Source organism: Orycteropus afer, unplaced genomic scaffold (assembly GCF_000298275.1).
Source record: "Orycteropus afer afer isolate SDZICR_OR568_19922 unplaced genomic scaffold, OryAfe1.0 scaffold00074, whole genome shotgun sequence".
NCBI classification, from domain to species: Eukaryota; Metazoa; Chordata; class Mammalia; order Tubulidentata; family Orycteropodidae; genus Orycteropus; species Orycteropus afer.
In genome coordinates this window covers 2,625,531-2,642,589 of record NW_006921661.1, presented here as the reverse complement: position 1 = coordinate 2,642,589, position 17,059 = coordinate 2,625,531, and the positions used below count along the sequence as shown (strand labels likewise).

Here is a 17,059-nt window from a genome sequence, read left to right as displayed (position 1 = left end):
GGGAAAAAATTGTGTCATTACAGAACTTCTAGATGGTAGGAAGTCAAGACAACTACAAGATAGAACAGACTGTTCCAAACTTGGGAAGAAAACTAGAAATCACAGGGTAACCTCAAAGAAAAATTATAAACCTTCACATCAAAAAAGAGGACCAGCATACATATCCAGCAAATACTAAAACAATAGCAATGAAGGAAATGATAACATAATTCATAAACAAAATGAGCTCAGTATAGAAAATTATATGGGACAAAGAAATCAACACCACGAAAAAGCACATAACAAAAATGACAGCAACAAATTCTTATTTGCCAATAATTACATATCTGGCAAGGAACTTATCTCTAAGATTTATAGCAGAAGAGTGGATGACCAAACTATGTTACATACACATAATGGAATGCTATGCAGCACTAAAGAATAATGCTGAGTCTGCAAAACACTGCATAACATGGATGAACATGGAAGACATTATGCTGAGTGACTTAAGTCAATCACAGAAGGACAAATATAGTATTAATTTGTTGTTGTGGAGGGTCAAGGAAAGATTTATATATGGAGGGAAACTTTCTTTGTTGGTTGCCAGGGGTGGGAGGGGAGGGAAGGGAACATTGTCAAAAAAAAAAAAAAAAAAAAGCACTGACCCAAGTCACTTTAGTTTTGTGTATTTCACTGTACATAAATTATATTTCAATAAAATGCATTTAAAAGAAATCAGGCATCCCAAATTGATCTGCAGACTCAAGTCAATCTGTATCCAAATCCCAGTTGCCCTCTTGCAGATATCAATAAGCTAATCCTAAAATTCAGATGCAAGTGCAAGGGACCCAGAATAGTCAAAACCATATTGAAAAAGGAAGTTAGAGGACAAACACCTACCAATTTCAAAACTTACTAAAAAACAATAGTAACAAAGACAATGTAGTAGTAGTATAAGGACATACAGATCAACAGAATAGAGTCCAGAAATAAACTGTTCTATTTATAATCAAATGATTTTCAACAAGAGTGCTCACTCAATGGGGAAAGAATAGTTTTTTTTTTCCTTCAACAAATAGTGCTGGGATATCTGGATATCTAGTTGCAAAAGAATGACGTTAGACCTCTAATTTATACCATATACAAAAATTAACTACAATGGGATCAAAGATCTAAATATAAGAGCTAAAATTATAAAACTAGTACAAGGAAGAATCTATTGCCATCAAGTGAATACTGACTCCTAACTGCTCCATAGGATTTCCAAGGCTAAGATCTTTATGGAAGTAAACTGCCATATTTTTCTCCCATTGCATGAACATCTGGTGGTTTTGAACCACTGATCTTTTGGTTAACAGCTGAGCACTTAACCACTGTCCCACAAAGACACCATAGTACAAGAAAACATAGGTGTAAATCTTTATGACCTTCAGTTAGTCAATGGTTTCTTATAAATGACACCAAAAGCACAAGCGACAAAAAAAATAAATTAGACATTATACAAATTTAAAATCTTTGTGCTTCACAGAATACTATCAAGAAAAAGAAAAGACAACCCACAGAATGAAAAAAAATACTTGAAAATCATATATATAAGGGGCTAGTATTCAGAATACCCACCAGCCACTCCTCGGAAGGAAGGCTGGGCAATCCACTTCCATAGTGATACCACCTTGGAAACCCAAGGAGGGGTCACTATGAGTCAGATCCAACGCCACAGCAGTGTGTTGTGCTGTGCAGCATATTCAAAATATATAAAGAACTATTACAACTCAATGATAAAAAAGACAGATAATCCAATTTTAAAATGGGCAAAGGATCTGAACAATCATTTCTCCAAGATGTACAAAGAGCTATTAAGTGCCTGAAGAGTCCTCAATATCATCAGTCATTATGGAAATGACACATGACTTGATGACACCCACTAGAGTAAATATAATTTTAAAAGACAGATAAAAAGTAGATGTGGAAAAATTGAAGCCTTGGTACATTGCTGTGGAAAGGTAACATGGTACAGTCACTCTGGAAAAGTCTCTGACAGTTCTTCAAAAAGTTAAATGAATTACCCAAGAAAACTGGAAATACACTGTTCTGGTTACCTGGTGCCACTCTGACAGAAATATACCACAAATGAGATGGCTTGAACAAACAGGAGTTTATTCTCTTACAGTTCGGTAGGCTAGAAGTCCGAGTTTAAAGTGGCAGGCTCTATGGGCTGTGTGAAAGCCCCTCGATGTTGGGCCTCAGCTCTGCCTCTTGCTCCCGGCTCACTGAAGCTAGAGGCATCTCTTCACTCAGGCAGCTACTGGCCGCCGAGGCTGACAAACCAAGGTCGACAAATAAAATAGCACAGTCCCAATATTACCAAACCACACGGCAGGCCATTAATTCAAGTCTACTGAAAGTCCCAAGGTTGGCAGAGCATGGCAGGCTGAACAACGGCACAGCTATATGCAGGGTTCAAGTGTGCCATAAGCTAGAGACCATTCCCAAAGCTGTTTCTTATATATGGGAAGCTGACCACATACTCAAAGCAGCTACCCAGTTGCTCCAATAGATTCCACCATGGAGTTAATTACCAATCTCACTATGGGGAATAACTGCATTCAGCTGCCCAGCCACTTGACCAGGCCTAGCCAAGTTGACACACAAATTTAACTACCACATACATGTCCAAACAAAAAGTTTTGTTTTGTTTTGTTTGTTATTTGCCATCAAGTCGGCCCCGAGTCCTAGCGACCCCTCCTTAAGCAGTGCATGAATATTCATAGCAGCATTATTCATGACAGTCAAAAAGCAGAAACAATCCAAATGTGTACCTACTGATGAGTGGATCAATAAACTGTGGTATATCCATACAATGAAATAGTATTTGTTCATAAAAAGAATAAAGTACAGATGCACAGTCATTAATAGCATAACATATTTGGGCAATGTCCAATCACATATACATTTGTGGTCCTATAAGGTTATAATAGAGTTTAGAAATCCCAATAGAACAGGATGTAGCTAATCCAGTATTTTCCCACATACAACACATGTACTTCATGCCTTTTGTATATATCTCATATCTCTTGTATACAAAGCAATTGCACTACCAGGCATACAATGGTACAGTACATTTATGACCTATAATACATCTGTCTTGACAGTCATAATAAATGTCTGTGTTACTGTTATGCATGTACTGTACTTTCTATATAAAAAGTTTACTGTATAAGAGTACATGCTTCAACTCATAGCCAGTAGCATCCAATCTCATGTATCACACATCTCTTCAGTGTTGTAGCTTTCCCTCTGTTTAATTTTCTTTCAAAAATATCACCAAGAAGTGCATCATGTCTCCCAAACTCACAAAAACCACTGCTAGTGACAGAAGCAGCAAGAGGCAAAGGAGAGGTACTAATTTGAAATAAAACAAAAGGTTACTGAACAACATATAGGTGGAAAATCTGTGAATATTATTGCTAGCAATTTAGGCATGTAACACTTGACAATTACAACAATTCTCAAAAAACAAAAAACAAAAATTTCTCCAAGCCACTAAGGATTGGCTCCACTGAAAACTACAAGGCTAACAAAAATACAAGAGGGACCTATATCAAATATAGAGAAATTGCTAATGACGTGAATTGAGTACCAAACATAAAAGCAAATCCCTCTCAGCACAATCACTACTAAAGCATGAATCTTGTTCAAGATGCTTAAGATAAAGCAGAACCAGACTACAAGACAGTGTTCGCACAATGCTCAAATCACATAATGTCCTATTCCACAGACAATACTGTGGATGTTAAGCAATGCATGACTGTAGAGACAGAAATCTATAATGGTAGAAAGCAGATTAGCAGTTGCCAGGGGGGAGTGACAGCTAATGAGTATGGGGTTTCTTTTCGGGGTAATAAAAATGTTCTGGAATTAAATAGGTACAACAGTTGGACAACTTTCTGAATATACCAAAAAAACAATGGATTTTAAAATATGTAAAGTTTTAAAATAACACATTTATTGAAATATAATTCACATACTATATAATTCACCCAGGTGAAATATACAACTGTTTTTTTAGTATATTCACAGATATGTATAGCCATTACCAATTTCAGAAAATTTACATCACCTGAAAAAGAAACCCCATATCCTTTAGTTATCAAACCCCTATAAACCTACTCTTGCCTCTGTCAGCCTTAAGCAACCACTAGTCAATTTTGGGAAGCTCTGGTGGCATAGTGCCTAAGGCATTTGACTGCTAACCAGAAGTCTGGTGGTTCAAACCCACCAGCCACTCCTCAGAAGGAAGGTTGGGCAATCTACTTCCGTAGTGATACTGCCTCGGAAACCCAAGGAGGGGTCGCTGAGTCGGATCTGACTCAATGGCAGTGAGTTTGGTTTTCGGTTAGTCAATTTTCTGACCGTGTAGGATTTGCCTATTCTATATATTTCATATGATTAAAATAATGTAATATGTGGTCTTTTGTGACTGACTTCTTTCACTTAGCATAATGTTTCCAAAGTTCATCCACTGTTGTAGCATGTATCAGTATTTCATTCAAATAATATTTCATTGTATGGATATGCCACATTTTGATCATCCATTCATTAGCAGATGGATATTTGGATTTTTTCCAGCTTCTGATAATTATGAATAATGCTGCTATAAACATTTATATTCATATTTTTGTATATACATGTTTTCAGTTCTCTTGGGTTGGGTAGGGGTGGAACTGATGGGTAATACAAGTCTATGCTCAACATTTTTTTAAAAAATTTTGATTTGGGTGAAAATTTACAAAGCAAATTCACTTTCCATACAGCAGTTCACATACACTTTGTCTCATTACATTGACCACAATTCACCACAAAGCAACACCTCCCCTCCCACTTCCTCCTAATAGTACCTTCCATGCACTCCCATCCCGGAGCTGTCTTCCTGTACATACACAGCCCTTCCTTCTCCCATGATTGTTCTCTCCAAGAAGTGTATCTACCTAAGGTAAATGTTCAACTCATATGCTTGTCTTTTATTTAGCATATTGAACCACAGGTGTGGGTTCAATTCCAGACCTGAAGGGCAACTAGCGGCCATAGTCTCAGTGGTTCCACCAAGCTCTATCAAACCAGCAAACCTGGCCCCCCCTCCCTTTTTTTTTTCCCCCAAATGGTTTTGAGTTTTGTTCCACATTGTTCTCCCTCTCTATCCAGGATCTCCTACATAGATCCCCCTCCGAGTGGTTGACAGTGGTAGCCAGGTACCATCTAGTTCTTCTGGTCTCACAGTCGTATAGGCTGTGGATCACATGGTGTACCAGTCGCTAGGACTAATTGTTTCCATGAATGAGGAGAGACCCATCCTTGCATCTAGATTGCTGTTTGCAAGTTTTAAAGATCCCAGTCACTACTCACCAAAGTAGGAGGTGGTACAATGTTTTGTATAGTATGTTATGCCAATTGAGCTTGATGTCCCCTGTGACTATGGTCCTGAGCCCACAGGTTCAACTACTTGGTCTGGGTAGCTGGTGGTGACCAAGAAGTGACTACAACTTTGTCCCATGTCAGTTCTGCTATACACCTGGGAATTCAGATCATACAAATACACTTATAGGGCCATTGTCTGCTAACCCCATACACTCTCTGCTTCATAGACATACCTAATAATTCAGCCTGTCCACCCATCTATCCTTTCACATATCCATGTTTGCCTTCACTGACAACACAGTACTGTATGTGTCAATGCTCAACATTCTGAGGAACTGTCAAACTATTTTACAAATGGCTGTACCATTTTTACAGTCCCACTAGCAATGCATGAGGGCTCCAATTTCTTTACATCCTCACTAACACTTGGCATGGTCAGGCTTTTTGATCACTGCCATCCTAGGTATATAAAGTGGTATATCACTGTATTTGATTTGCATTTTCCTAACGACTAATGATGTCAAAGCATCTTTTTGTGAGTTTATTAGGCATCTGTATATTTTCTTTGGAGAAAGTCAATTCAGATCTTTTGCTCGTATTTTAATTGGGCCATTTTCTTTCTATTACTGGGTTGTAAGAGAAGCTAGACTATATGAAGAAGAAAGTGCATCAGGATTAGAGGAAGATTCATTAACAACCTGCAATACGCAGATGATACAACCTGGCTTGCTCAAAGTGTGGAAGCACTTATGATGAAGATCAGTGACTACAGCCTTCAGTATGGACTGCATCTCAACAAAAAGAAAACAAAAATCATCACAACTGGACCAATAAGTAACATCATGTTGTTGTTGCATACCGCCGTCAGTCGTATCTGACTCATAGTGACCCCTCCTTGGGTTTCCCAGGTAGGAAGTATATTGCCCAATCTTCCTCCCGAGAAGTGGCTGGTGGGTTTGATTAGCAGTCAAATGCCTTAGGCACTATGCCACCAGAGCTCCCAAGTAACATCATACATCATGATAAATGAAGAAAAGATTGAGGTTGTCAAAGATTTCATTTTCCTTGGATCCACAATCAATGCCCACTGAAAAGCAAAGAAATCAAGTGACATATTGCACTGGGCAAATCTGCTGCAAAAGACCTCTTTAAAGTGTTAAAGAGCAAAGATGTTACTTTGAAGATTAAAGTGCACCTGCCCCAAACCATGGTGTTGTCAATGCTCTTATATGCATGTGAGAGCTGGGCAATGAATAAAGAAGACTGCAGAAGAATTGACACATTTGAGTTGTGGTGTTGGCAAAGAATATTGAATGTACCATGGAGCGTTAGAAGAACAAACAAATCTGTCTTGAAGAAAGTACAGCTGGAATGATCTTTAGAAGTAAGAATGGCTAGACTCTGTCTCTTGTATTATGGTTATGCTATCAGAAAGGATAATCCCTGGAGAAGGAAATCATGCTTAGAAAGTAGAGGGTCAGCAAAAAAGGGGAAGACCCTCAATGAAATAGACTAGCACAGTGGCTGAGATGATGGGCTCAAGCATGGCAATAATTGTGAGGATGGTGCAGCCAGGCAGCATTTCATTCTGTTGTACACAGACTCACTATGAGTCAGAACTGACTTGATGGCACTTAACAATAAGAGTTCTTTCTATAGTCTAGATGTTGTTGTTGTTGTTGTTATGTGCCTCGAGTCGGACCCGACTCATAGCAACTCCTCCTTGGGTTTCCAAGGCAGTATCACTACAGAAGTAGATTGCCCAACCTTCCTTCCAACAAGTGGCTGGTGAGTTTGAACCGCCAGCCTTCTGGTTAGCAGTCAAGTGCCTTAGGCACTATGCTACCAAAGCTCCCTATTAGACCTATGAGTTGTAAATATTTTGTTCCATTCTGTGGGTTATCTTTATGCACTTTTTAAAAAATTTTATTGTGATTTGGATGAAAGTTTACGGAGTAAATTCATTTTCGATACAGCAGTTCATACATATTTTGTTTAATGACATTGAGTGCAACTGCTCACAATGTAATAGCTCTATTCCCACTTCTTCCCTGTAGTTACCTCTTCCCTGCTTTTTTCACTTTCTTGATAAGAGTACTTTGAAACACAAAAGTTTTTAATTTCAATGAAGTTCAATTTCTCTATTTTTTTTTTTCTTTTTGTGTCTTGTACTTTAGGTGTTATATATAAGAATCCACTGCCAAGTCCAAGGTCATAAAGATGTTTCCCTATGTATCTTCTAAGAATTTTGTAGTTTTAGCTTGTGCATTTAGATCTTTGATCCATTTTGAGTTCTTTTTTTCTATATGGTATGAGGCATAGTTTCAATTTCATTCTTCGCAGGTGGATATTCAGTTGCTCCAGCACCATTTGCTGAAAAGATTATTCCTTCCCCACTGAATGGTCTTGGCACACTTGGTAAAAATCAGTTCAGCAGAGATAACTGACTTTCTGGATTCTCTATTCTCTTCTTTTGTACTAAGGATATATCTATCCTTAGGGAGCTCTGGTAGCATAGTGGCTAAGGCACTTGACTGCTAACCAGAAGGCTGGCGGTTCAAACCCACCAGCTACTCCTCGGAAGGAAGATGGGGCAATCTACTTCCATAGTGACACTGCCTCGGAAACCCAAGGAGGGGTCGCTATGAGTTGGGTCCGACTCTACAGCACATAACAACAACAACAACATGCTAGCAGCACAGTCTTGATTACTGGTGCTTGTAGTAAATTTTGAAGTATGGGCTCTCATATTTTGTTCTTCTTCTTGACTGCTTTAGCTACTCTGGGTTCCACATACAAATTTTAGAATCAGCTTATCAATTTCTACAAAAAAAGTCAGCTGGGATTCTGATAAGGATAGCATTGAATCTAGATTAATTTGGGAACTATTGCTGTCCCAACTATTAATACTGTGAGCATCTTAACAATATATAATGTCTTCATAGGCATGAAGATGGGAGGTTTTTCTATTTAGATCTCCTTCAGCTTCTTTATAAAGCCTTGGTAGCACAGTGGTTAAAGTGCTCATCAGTTTGAACCCATCAGCCACTCCACGGAGAAAGATGTGGCAGTCTGTTTCCATAAAGATTTACAGCCTTAGAAACCCTATGGGGCAGTTCTACTCTGTCCTACAGGGTCCATGAGTAGAAATCAACTCAGTGGCAGTGGGTTTGGTTAGTTTCTTTCAACAACGTTTTAGAATTTTCAGAGTACAAGTTTTGCACTTCTTTTGTTAAATTCTCACTAAATTGTATTATTTTTGATGCTACTGTAAATGGATTGTTTTCTTAATTTCATTTTTGGATGGTCATTGCAAGTATGCAGAAATAAAACTAATTTTTGTAAATTGTTCTTATATCTTGCAATTCTGCTGAACTTTTTAGTCTGACTGTGTTTTAGTGGATTCTTTAGGATTTTTTAATATACAAAGTAATACTATCTGTTAAGTACAGACAGTGTGACTTCTTCCTTTCCAGTGTGATGTTGTTCCTCTTTCATGCCTAATTGCACTAGATAGAACTTCTAAACAATGTTGAATAGACATGCTGAGAGCAGACATACTCGTCTTGTTCCCGATCTTAGGTAGGAGAAAGTACCCAGTTTTTAACCAGTAAGTTTGATATTATCTGTGAGTTTTGCATAGATGCTCTTTATTATGTTGAGGAAGTTCCCTTCTATCCCTAGTTTGGTTGAGTGTTTTTATTATAAAAGGGTGGTGGATTTTGTCAAATGCTTTTTCTACATCTACTGAGACAATCATTTGGTTTTTGTTTTGTATTCTATTGATATGGCATATTAATTGATCTTCAGATGTGAAACCACCCTTGCATTTCTGCATCCATATTAATAAGCATTATTAGTCTGTAGTTTTCTTTCCTAGTGATGTCTTTGTCTGGTTTGATATCAGGGTAATATTGGTCTCATACAATGGATAGGCAAATGTTCTCCTCTGTTTTTTGGAAGAGCCTGTGAACAACTGGCACTAATTCTTTATTAAATGTCTGCTAGAATTTACCACTTTAGAAGCCATTTGGGCCTGACTTCTTTGTTTTTTTTAAATTAGTAATTCAATCTCTTTGTTACAGGTCTAAGGAGCACTAGTGGCTCAATGCCTAAGGCATCTGACTGCTACCCAGATGGCTGGCGGTTCAGACCCACGAGCGTGTGAGTGAGCCTCTCTGCAGAATGAAAACATAAAGATTTACTGCCTTGGAAACCCAAGGGGGTCGCTATTAGTTGGAATCGACTCAATGGCAGTGAGTTTTGGTTTTGTTATGTCTACTTGTATTCTCTATTTCTTTTTGAGTCAGTTTCAGTAGTTTACGTCTTTTTAGAAATTTGTCCATTTCATCTAAATTATCTAATTTATTGGCAGTGTACCTAGTATTCCTTTATAATTTTTTTATTTCTGTCAGATTAGCAGCAAAATCTCCTCTTTCATTTCAGATTATAGTAATTTCAGTCTTCTCTTTTTTTTTTTTCTTAGTGAATCTAGCTAGCTTTTTGTTTGTGCTGATCTTTTCAAAGAGCCAGCTTTTGGTTTCATTGATTTTCCCTCGTTTTTCTATTCTCTATTTCATTAATTTCCAACTCTTGTCTTTATTATGTCCTTCCTTCTGTTTGCTTTAGTTTTAGTGTGCTCTTCTTTCTTCCAGTGTCTTAAGATTAAAAGTTAGGCTACTGATTTTAGATCTTCTCCTTTTTTAATACTGGCATTTACAGCTATAATTCTCCCTATAAGCCCTCCTCTAGCTGCATCTGATACATTTTGATATGCCTTCATTTACATATGCAAATTATTTCAAAGTATTTTCTGATTTCTTTTTGGATTTCTTAACTCATTGGTTATTTAAGAATATATTTTAAATTTCTTCATATTTGTAAGTTTCCTAAATTTCTTTTTGTTATTTATTTCTAATTTCATTTCATAGTGGTCAGAACATACTTTGCATTATTTCTATCAAAAAGGTGAAATTGAAGGTATTCAAATTATATCTCAATTTTTTAAAAAAACTTTTAGCAGCCTGTATGACAAAATCAGATAAAAATGCCATTAAGTAACAGAAATAGTGACCATCACTACGAACCACAAAATAACCATTATTTACGTGAGTCTGCTTGTTACAGATCTGTCATTTCCAATGGTTCTAATCTTTGTTATTAAGAGTCTACAAATGGTGAAGAAAAACACAAAAACTCAATATAATAAGCCAGCGAACAATATGATAAGATTATTCTCAAGTAAGGAAATACAAGTGATGAACAAATATGAAATCTCACTAGTAATCTTAATAAATTTTAAAAAATGAAATACAATTTTTTTCCTACCAAATTATAAGGTTTAGCTTTTGTTTTTAAACATTAATATCCAATGCTAGAATGATGCAATGAAATTGTTATGTGCCATCGAGTCGGATCCGACTCATAGCGACCCCTCCTTGGGTTTCCGAGGTGGTACCACTACGAAAATAGATTGCTCAACCTTCCTTCCGAGGAGTGGCTGGTGGGTTTGAACCGCCAGCCTTCCAGTTAGCAGTCAAGTGCCTTAGGCACTAGGACACCAGAGCTCCTGCAGTGAAATTAGGCACTATCATATGCTGCTGATGAGCACATAAAGGTGGAACACTTTTGGAAAACAACTGGGCAAAAACTATCAAGAGGTTTAAATTGTTTGTTTTAAAAGACCACACTTACTGGTCTGATAGACTGGCAGAACATCCAAGACTGTGGCCTTATACACACTTTAAGCCTAGAGCTGAACCTACCCCCAGGGAACAACTTTCAACCTAACAAGACACAGGCCTACAAAGTAAATAATAATACCAGGAAGGAATGTACTCCTCAATACAATCAGACATACAAGACCAAAAGGGCAACATTTGTCCAAAAACAAAGTTCAGAAGGCAGGAAAGAAGGGATGAATGGAAACAGGGAACCTGGGGATGAAGTGGGAAGAGTACTGTTACATTAAGGGGAATCAATGGCACAAAACAAAAGGTGTATAAATTGTCGAATGGAAAACTGATTTGCTCTGTAAACTTGCATGCCAACTTCAATTTTTTTAAAAAAGCGTAATGCTTTAAACTAGTAATTTTCACTTTGACAATCTGGTGGTAAATAATCATAAATACAGAAAATATTCTAAACTGATAATATTCACTGCAGTATTATTTACAATTTCAAAAATGGTAAATATCCAGTAACAAACAGCAGGACAATGCTTAGGTAAGCTATTATTAAATTACAGGCCAAAATATCCTATGGCCATTAAAAATTATGTTTACAAAACATTTATAATATAAGGTCAATACTTACAATGTTGGTAAAAAAGCAAAAATCCACATCAGATATAATATGATCACAGCTATATGTTAAATAAATAATAGCAAACTATCCACGTACAGCAAAGAATCAGAAAGCAATACACCAAGTGGTTGTCTTTGAGTAATGGACTATGAACATATTTTTTTCTTTACACTTTTCAGTATTTTTCCAATTTTTGTGAGTACAGATTTTTATAATAAAATGTGTATTTAAAGCAAATTTAAGAACTTGTTACTTTAAGTGTAACAACTCATTAAAAAGGCACCTCTCTTACAAGCATCACCTCACAGATATATGTATCTTCTTATATGGGATATACAAGCACACCTTGCTTTACTGTGTCTCACTTTATTGCATTTTGCAGATATTGCCTTTATTTATATTTATAAAAATTGAAAGTCCATAGTAATCCTTCATCGAACAAGTCTCCTGCCACCATTTTTGTGCTCACTTCGTGTCTCTGTGTCACATTTTGGTAACTCTCACAGTATTTCAAGCTTTTTCATAGATTCTACTACACACTTACCAGACTACAGTACAGGGTAGTCTATTATATGTACTTTTATATGCACTGGGAAACCAAAATATTCGTGTGACTCGCTTTATTATGAGTTTGCTTTATTGTAGTCAGGTGGAACTGAATCTGCAGTATCTCCAGGGATGCCTGTACACATACTTACTCTCATATACACATACTAAAAAACAAAAACCTAATGCACTGCCATTGAGTTGGATCCAACTCATAGCGACCCTTCCTTGGGTTTCTGAGGCAATATCACTACGGAAGTAGATTGCCCAACCTTCCTTTTGAGGAGTGGCTCTGGACCTGGTTAGCAGTCAAATGCCTGAGGCACTACACCACTGAGAGCTCCTCCCCTAGTTTTTTCCACTTAAGCTTTTATATCATACTTGTTAAAGTGTTTATGTTTTGCTTTGGTTTAGGTAAATGAAACTCTTTCCTGGGGCTCAAAAATAGTTACCTAATTCTGTAATACTCTTCTACAACTCAAGCATACTTGTCTTCTTATATTTTCAAAATAAAATTATCAAAAAAGTAAAACCAATCCCAGAAAGTTCCAGGGGGTAATATAAAGCTCCAAATTAAAGCAAAAGGCACAATTCATATATAATGTATTTCTTTTATAACCAGAAAAAAATAAACTTCAAAAACTTGTCCTCAACAATTGCTTATGTTTATTAAAGCAACACAAAAAAAGAGCTTTGAGTCAGAAAGACTGGAGTTTATACCCTGACTATACAATTTCCTAGCTATGAAAACTTAAGGTAAGTTAAACTTCTTAAACCTCAATTTCCATCTCTGTAAAACAGAGAAAAGGGAGCTCTGGTAGCCTAGTGACTAAGGCATTTGATTACTAACCAGAAGGCTGGCAGTTCAAACCCACCAGCCACTCCTCAGAAGGAAAGTTGGACAATCTACTTCTGTAATGATTGTTGTTGTTGTTGTTATGTGCCGTCGAGTCGGCCCCGACTCATAGCGACCCCTCCTTGGGTTTCCGAGGCAGTATCACTACGGAAGTAGGATTGCCCAACCTTCCTTCCGAGGAGTGGCTGGTGGTGACCCAGAAACCCAAGGAGGGGTTGCTATGAGTCAGATACGACTCAATGGCAGTGAGTTTGGTTTGGTTTAGTACTCAAGTTAAAAACTGAATGTAAAACATCATATTAAGCAGAGTGTATAAATTAAGCACAATATACAGGTATTGATACAATTATTTTCATTTTGTTTGGGAGAATAAAGTTCATTTCCTAATAAGTTACTTATCTTTATTCCCAATACAACAGGAAACATAAACATGAATAAGCTTTTGAGAACATTAAAGAGTTCTTGGCACTCCTTCAGTTGTAAGTTTAGGATGACTTTGAGCAGATCTGGATCAGATCTTAAAGCTCACACCACATTTCCAATGTTCAAGAAAGAAGCACCCCTATGTCTAATCATTACAGTCTTACCTTGCAGGCTACATCAACTAATCGCATCTGAATAGCTTGATTCTCTGGGAGTTTAGTGCCAATTGCAAGCAAAGTATCCAGCAGTTGAGCTAGGACCTGATGAGACCCTAAAAAGAAAGATGGAAAGTTGGTTGTAGAATTTCAAAAGAAGATCACCACTTAAACTAAATTTATTTGGGTAAAAGATGTTGATTTTTGTCAGATGGGTCCTACTGTTTGATCCTGACCCCCTTCAACTAAACACTAAGTTCGTAGAGGGATTATATCTAAAAATTTGAGCTTTAGCATGGTTCTTCCTATACACATAGTAGGTACTCCAAAAATGTTCAGTCCTTGACTAAATCAAGAGCTATTCATTGCCTTAAAAATAAATCCAAACTCCTTAGCAGGAATATACATGCATACATACATTCATACATACACACTTGGCCCTCCATGCTATCTAATCCTGCCTACCTTGCCAGCCTAATCTCTATCAAATCTCTAGCATCCTTTTCTCCCAACTGATTTCACGTTTTCCTTTGCTCAGCTAACTTCTCTACCTAGAATGCCTTTCCTCACGCCTGACCCTATGCTCAACCCTATTCCCCAGTAAATACTTATTAATTCTTTAAAAGTCAATTGAAGTGCCACTGTTAAAAAGCTTTTCCTAATCACCAAAAATTGACCATCTCTTCCTTCAATCTTCTAATCAACCCTCTACATCAGCCATAACACTTTACTACACTTACTTATTTTCATATCAAAGCCAGGAAACTGAAAAGATCCTTGAGGGCAAGGACTGTTTTATTCACCTTTGAATTTCTCAGAATCTAGCATTACTCATTAGGAGCTCAATGAATGTTTAATTAATGAGCAAAGGGCTAAATCCAAATAAACCTATAGCAATCTCCTTAGCCTGATTCTCCTGTGCCTTTATTCTCCTTTGTCCCATTGTAATGCTTTGTAATGTTAGTGGAAAATAACAAGATTTTAAGTGGCAATCAAATAATCATTTTTATATTAATAATCATGAACATATTTTAACATGCATACTAAAAAAAAATGCAGTCACCTTCTATTGATACCACAAGACACTAATTTTTCTTCTACATTACTAATATAGAGATTCTCTTCAAATTTAACTAAAAATATTAGTCCATTTAAGAAAACCATTAAGATATAGTATAGGTATGAAGCAAACATGGCAAATTTCTGTACATAATATACATATAAATGACTAGCTTGAGAAACACTGGTTAAATCTCTTCTTAGTAATACTTTCAGTTAAACATAGAACCCTGAACACATCTGTTAATTTTTGTTCTCCCCCAAAACCTCAATAATGTAAGAGTAAAGGAATTAAAAAAGGTATGAACTTACAAAGAAAAAGCTGAAAAAAATGGGTAGATGAAAAAAGTCAACAAATTTTTACATGATGAAAAGGAGATAGAGAAATTAATAAAACGAAGCTATCCAACATTAAATGCCGACTGAGCAATATGTCAATACGAAGAAAATGCATTCTAACCATAATATCCAAAAACTTTCAGGAATGGAGACACAAAAAAATAGGGATGGGGCAAGGACAAGTTTGAAGTCTCTCCAGGAAACAGGTAAGCCCTGGCCCCTTCCCCATCCTATACAGTCAAATGATCACTGAAACAGGAGATCTCTTCTGTATAGAAACTGAACCAAAAAATGATCCAGTTTGAGGGACACCAAGTGAGGACAGAGAGGAGATACAGGAATTAAGAGGAAAGTTTACATATGAATAATGAGATTCCCTTCTCTCTCCCAGCACCCTTCAGAGGTTTTAGCTCCAAGAACACACTGATAGCCAGGTATCTTTCTGAATCACTAGTGGGAAATTTGTGAACTCTGAACTAGAAAACTTAGATCTCAAGGAAAAACACCAAAGATAATAAAATTTAGAAGCTCTCCAAAGTCATGGCCCAGACCCCATCACATTACCCTAGAGGGGAGGCTACTAGCTGACAAACCCCCATGCACACAAAACTACCAATCAGCTTTTTAGTGTCTCATCTTAAATTTAAAAGCAATCCCAAAGATATAAAGAAAAGTCTAGCAAGAAAGAAGCCAAAAGCAAACAGAAAATAAAATACTTAAAAGAAATAGAAGGGAGGTGAAGAAATCTTCAACACCACCAAAAAGAAAAACTCTAACTCTCACTGTGTTGAGTTGGATCCGACTCATAGTCGACCCCTCCTTGGGTTTCCAAGGCGGTATCTCTACAGAAGTAGATTGCCCATTCTTCTTTCCGACAAGTGGCTGGCAGGTTTGAACAGCCAGCCTTCTGGTTAGCAGTCAAATGCCTTAGAATACCATTATGTTGTTGTTGTTGTTGTTAGGTGCCGTCGAGTTGCTTCCGACTCATAGCGACCCCATGAACAGCAGAACGAAACACCGCCTGATCCCATGCCAGCTCCACGATCCTTGTTATACTTGAGCCTATTGTCGCAGCCACCATGTCAATCCATCTAATTGAAGGCCTTCCTTACTTTCATCAACCCTCCACCTTACCAAGCATGACATCCTTCTCCAGGGAATGGTCCCCTCTGACAACATGACCAAAGTAGGTGAGACAAACTCTGGCCATCCTTGCTTCCAAGGAGCATCTCGGCTGCACTTCCTCCAGGACAGATCTGTTAGTTCTTTTGGCAGTCCATGGTACCTTCAATATTCTTCGCCAGCACCACAACTGAAAAGCATCAACTCTTCTTCAGTCTTCCTTATTCATTGTCCAGCTCTCACACTGCATACGAGGTGACTGGAAATATCACGGCCTGTGGTACAGGTTCCTCATAAGTACAATCAAATGTTCGGGAATTCCCATTCTTCTCAATGTTATCCATAATTTGTCATGATCCACACAATCAAATGCCTTTGCATAGTCAATAAAGCACAAGTAAACATCTTTCTGGTATTCCTTGCCTTGAGCCAAGATCCATCTGACAACAGCTATGATATCCCTTGTTCCACATCCTCTTCTGAATCCAGCTTGCATCTCCGGAAGTTCTCTGTCAATATACTGCTGCAACTGTTTTTGAATTATGTTCAGTAAGATCTTACTTGCATGTGATATTAATGATATTGTTTGATAATTTCCACAGTCTGTGGGATCAGCTTTCTTTGGAATGGGTACAAATATGGAACTCTTCCAGTCAGTTGGCCAGGTAGCTGTCTTCCAAATCTCTTGGCATAACTGAGTGAGTGCCTCCAGCGTGGCATTCATTTGTTGAAATATCTCAATGGGTATTCTGTCAATTCCCGGACCCTTGTTCTTCACCAATTCCTTCATTGCAGCTTTGATTTCCTCCAGTACCACTGGTTCTAGATCATATGCCACCTCCTGAAATGGATGAAGATC

At 37.4% G+C, this 17,059-nt stretch overlaps 1 protein-coding gene across 1 annotated transcript in view; it reads right to left on the bottom strand.

Moving 5' to 3' along the window:
* Positions 1–17,059, bottom strand: part of INTS4 (integrator complex subunit 4) — a 174,688-nt gene that overhangs the window by 99,323 nt on the left and 58,306 nt on the right. The window contains exon 4 of the mRNA XM_042780954.1: positions 13,690–13,796. Coding sequence (XP_042636888.1) covers positions 13,690–13,796 — 107 coding nt within the window. The remainder of the gene's footprint in view (positions 1–13,689; positions 13,797–17,059) is intronic.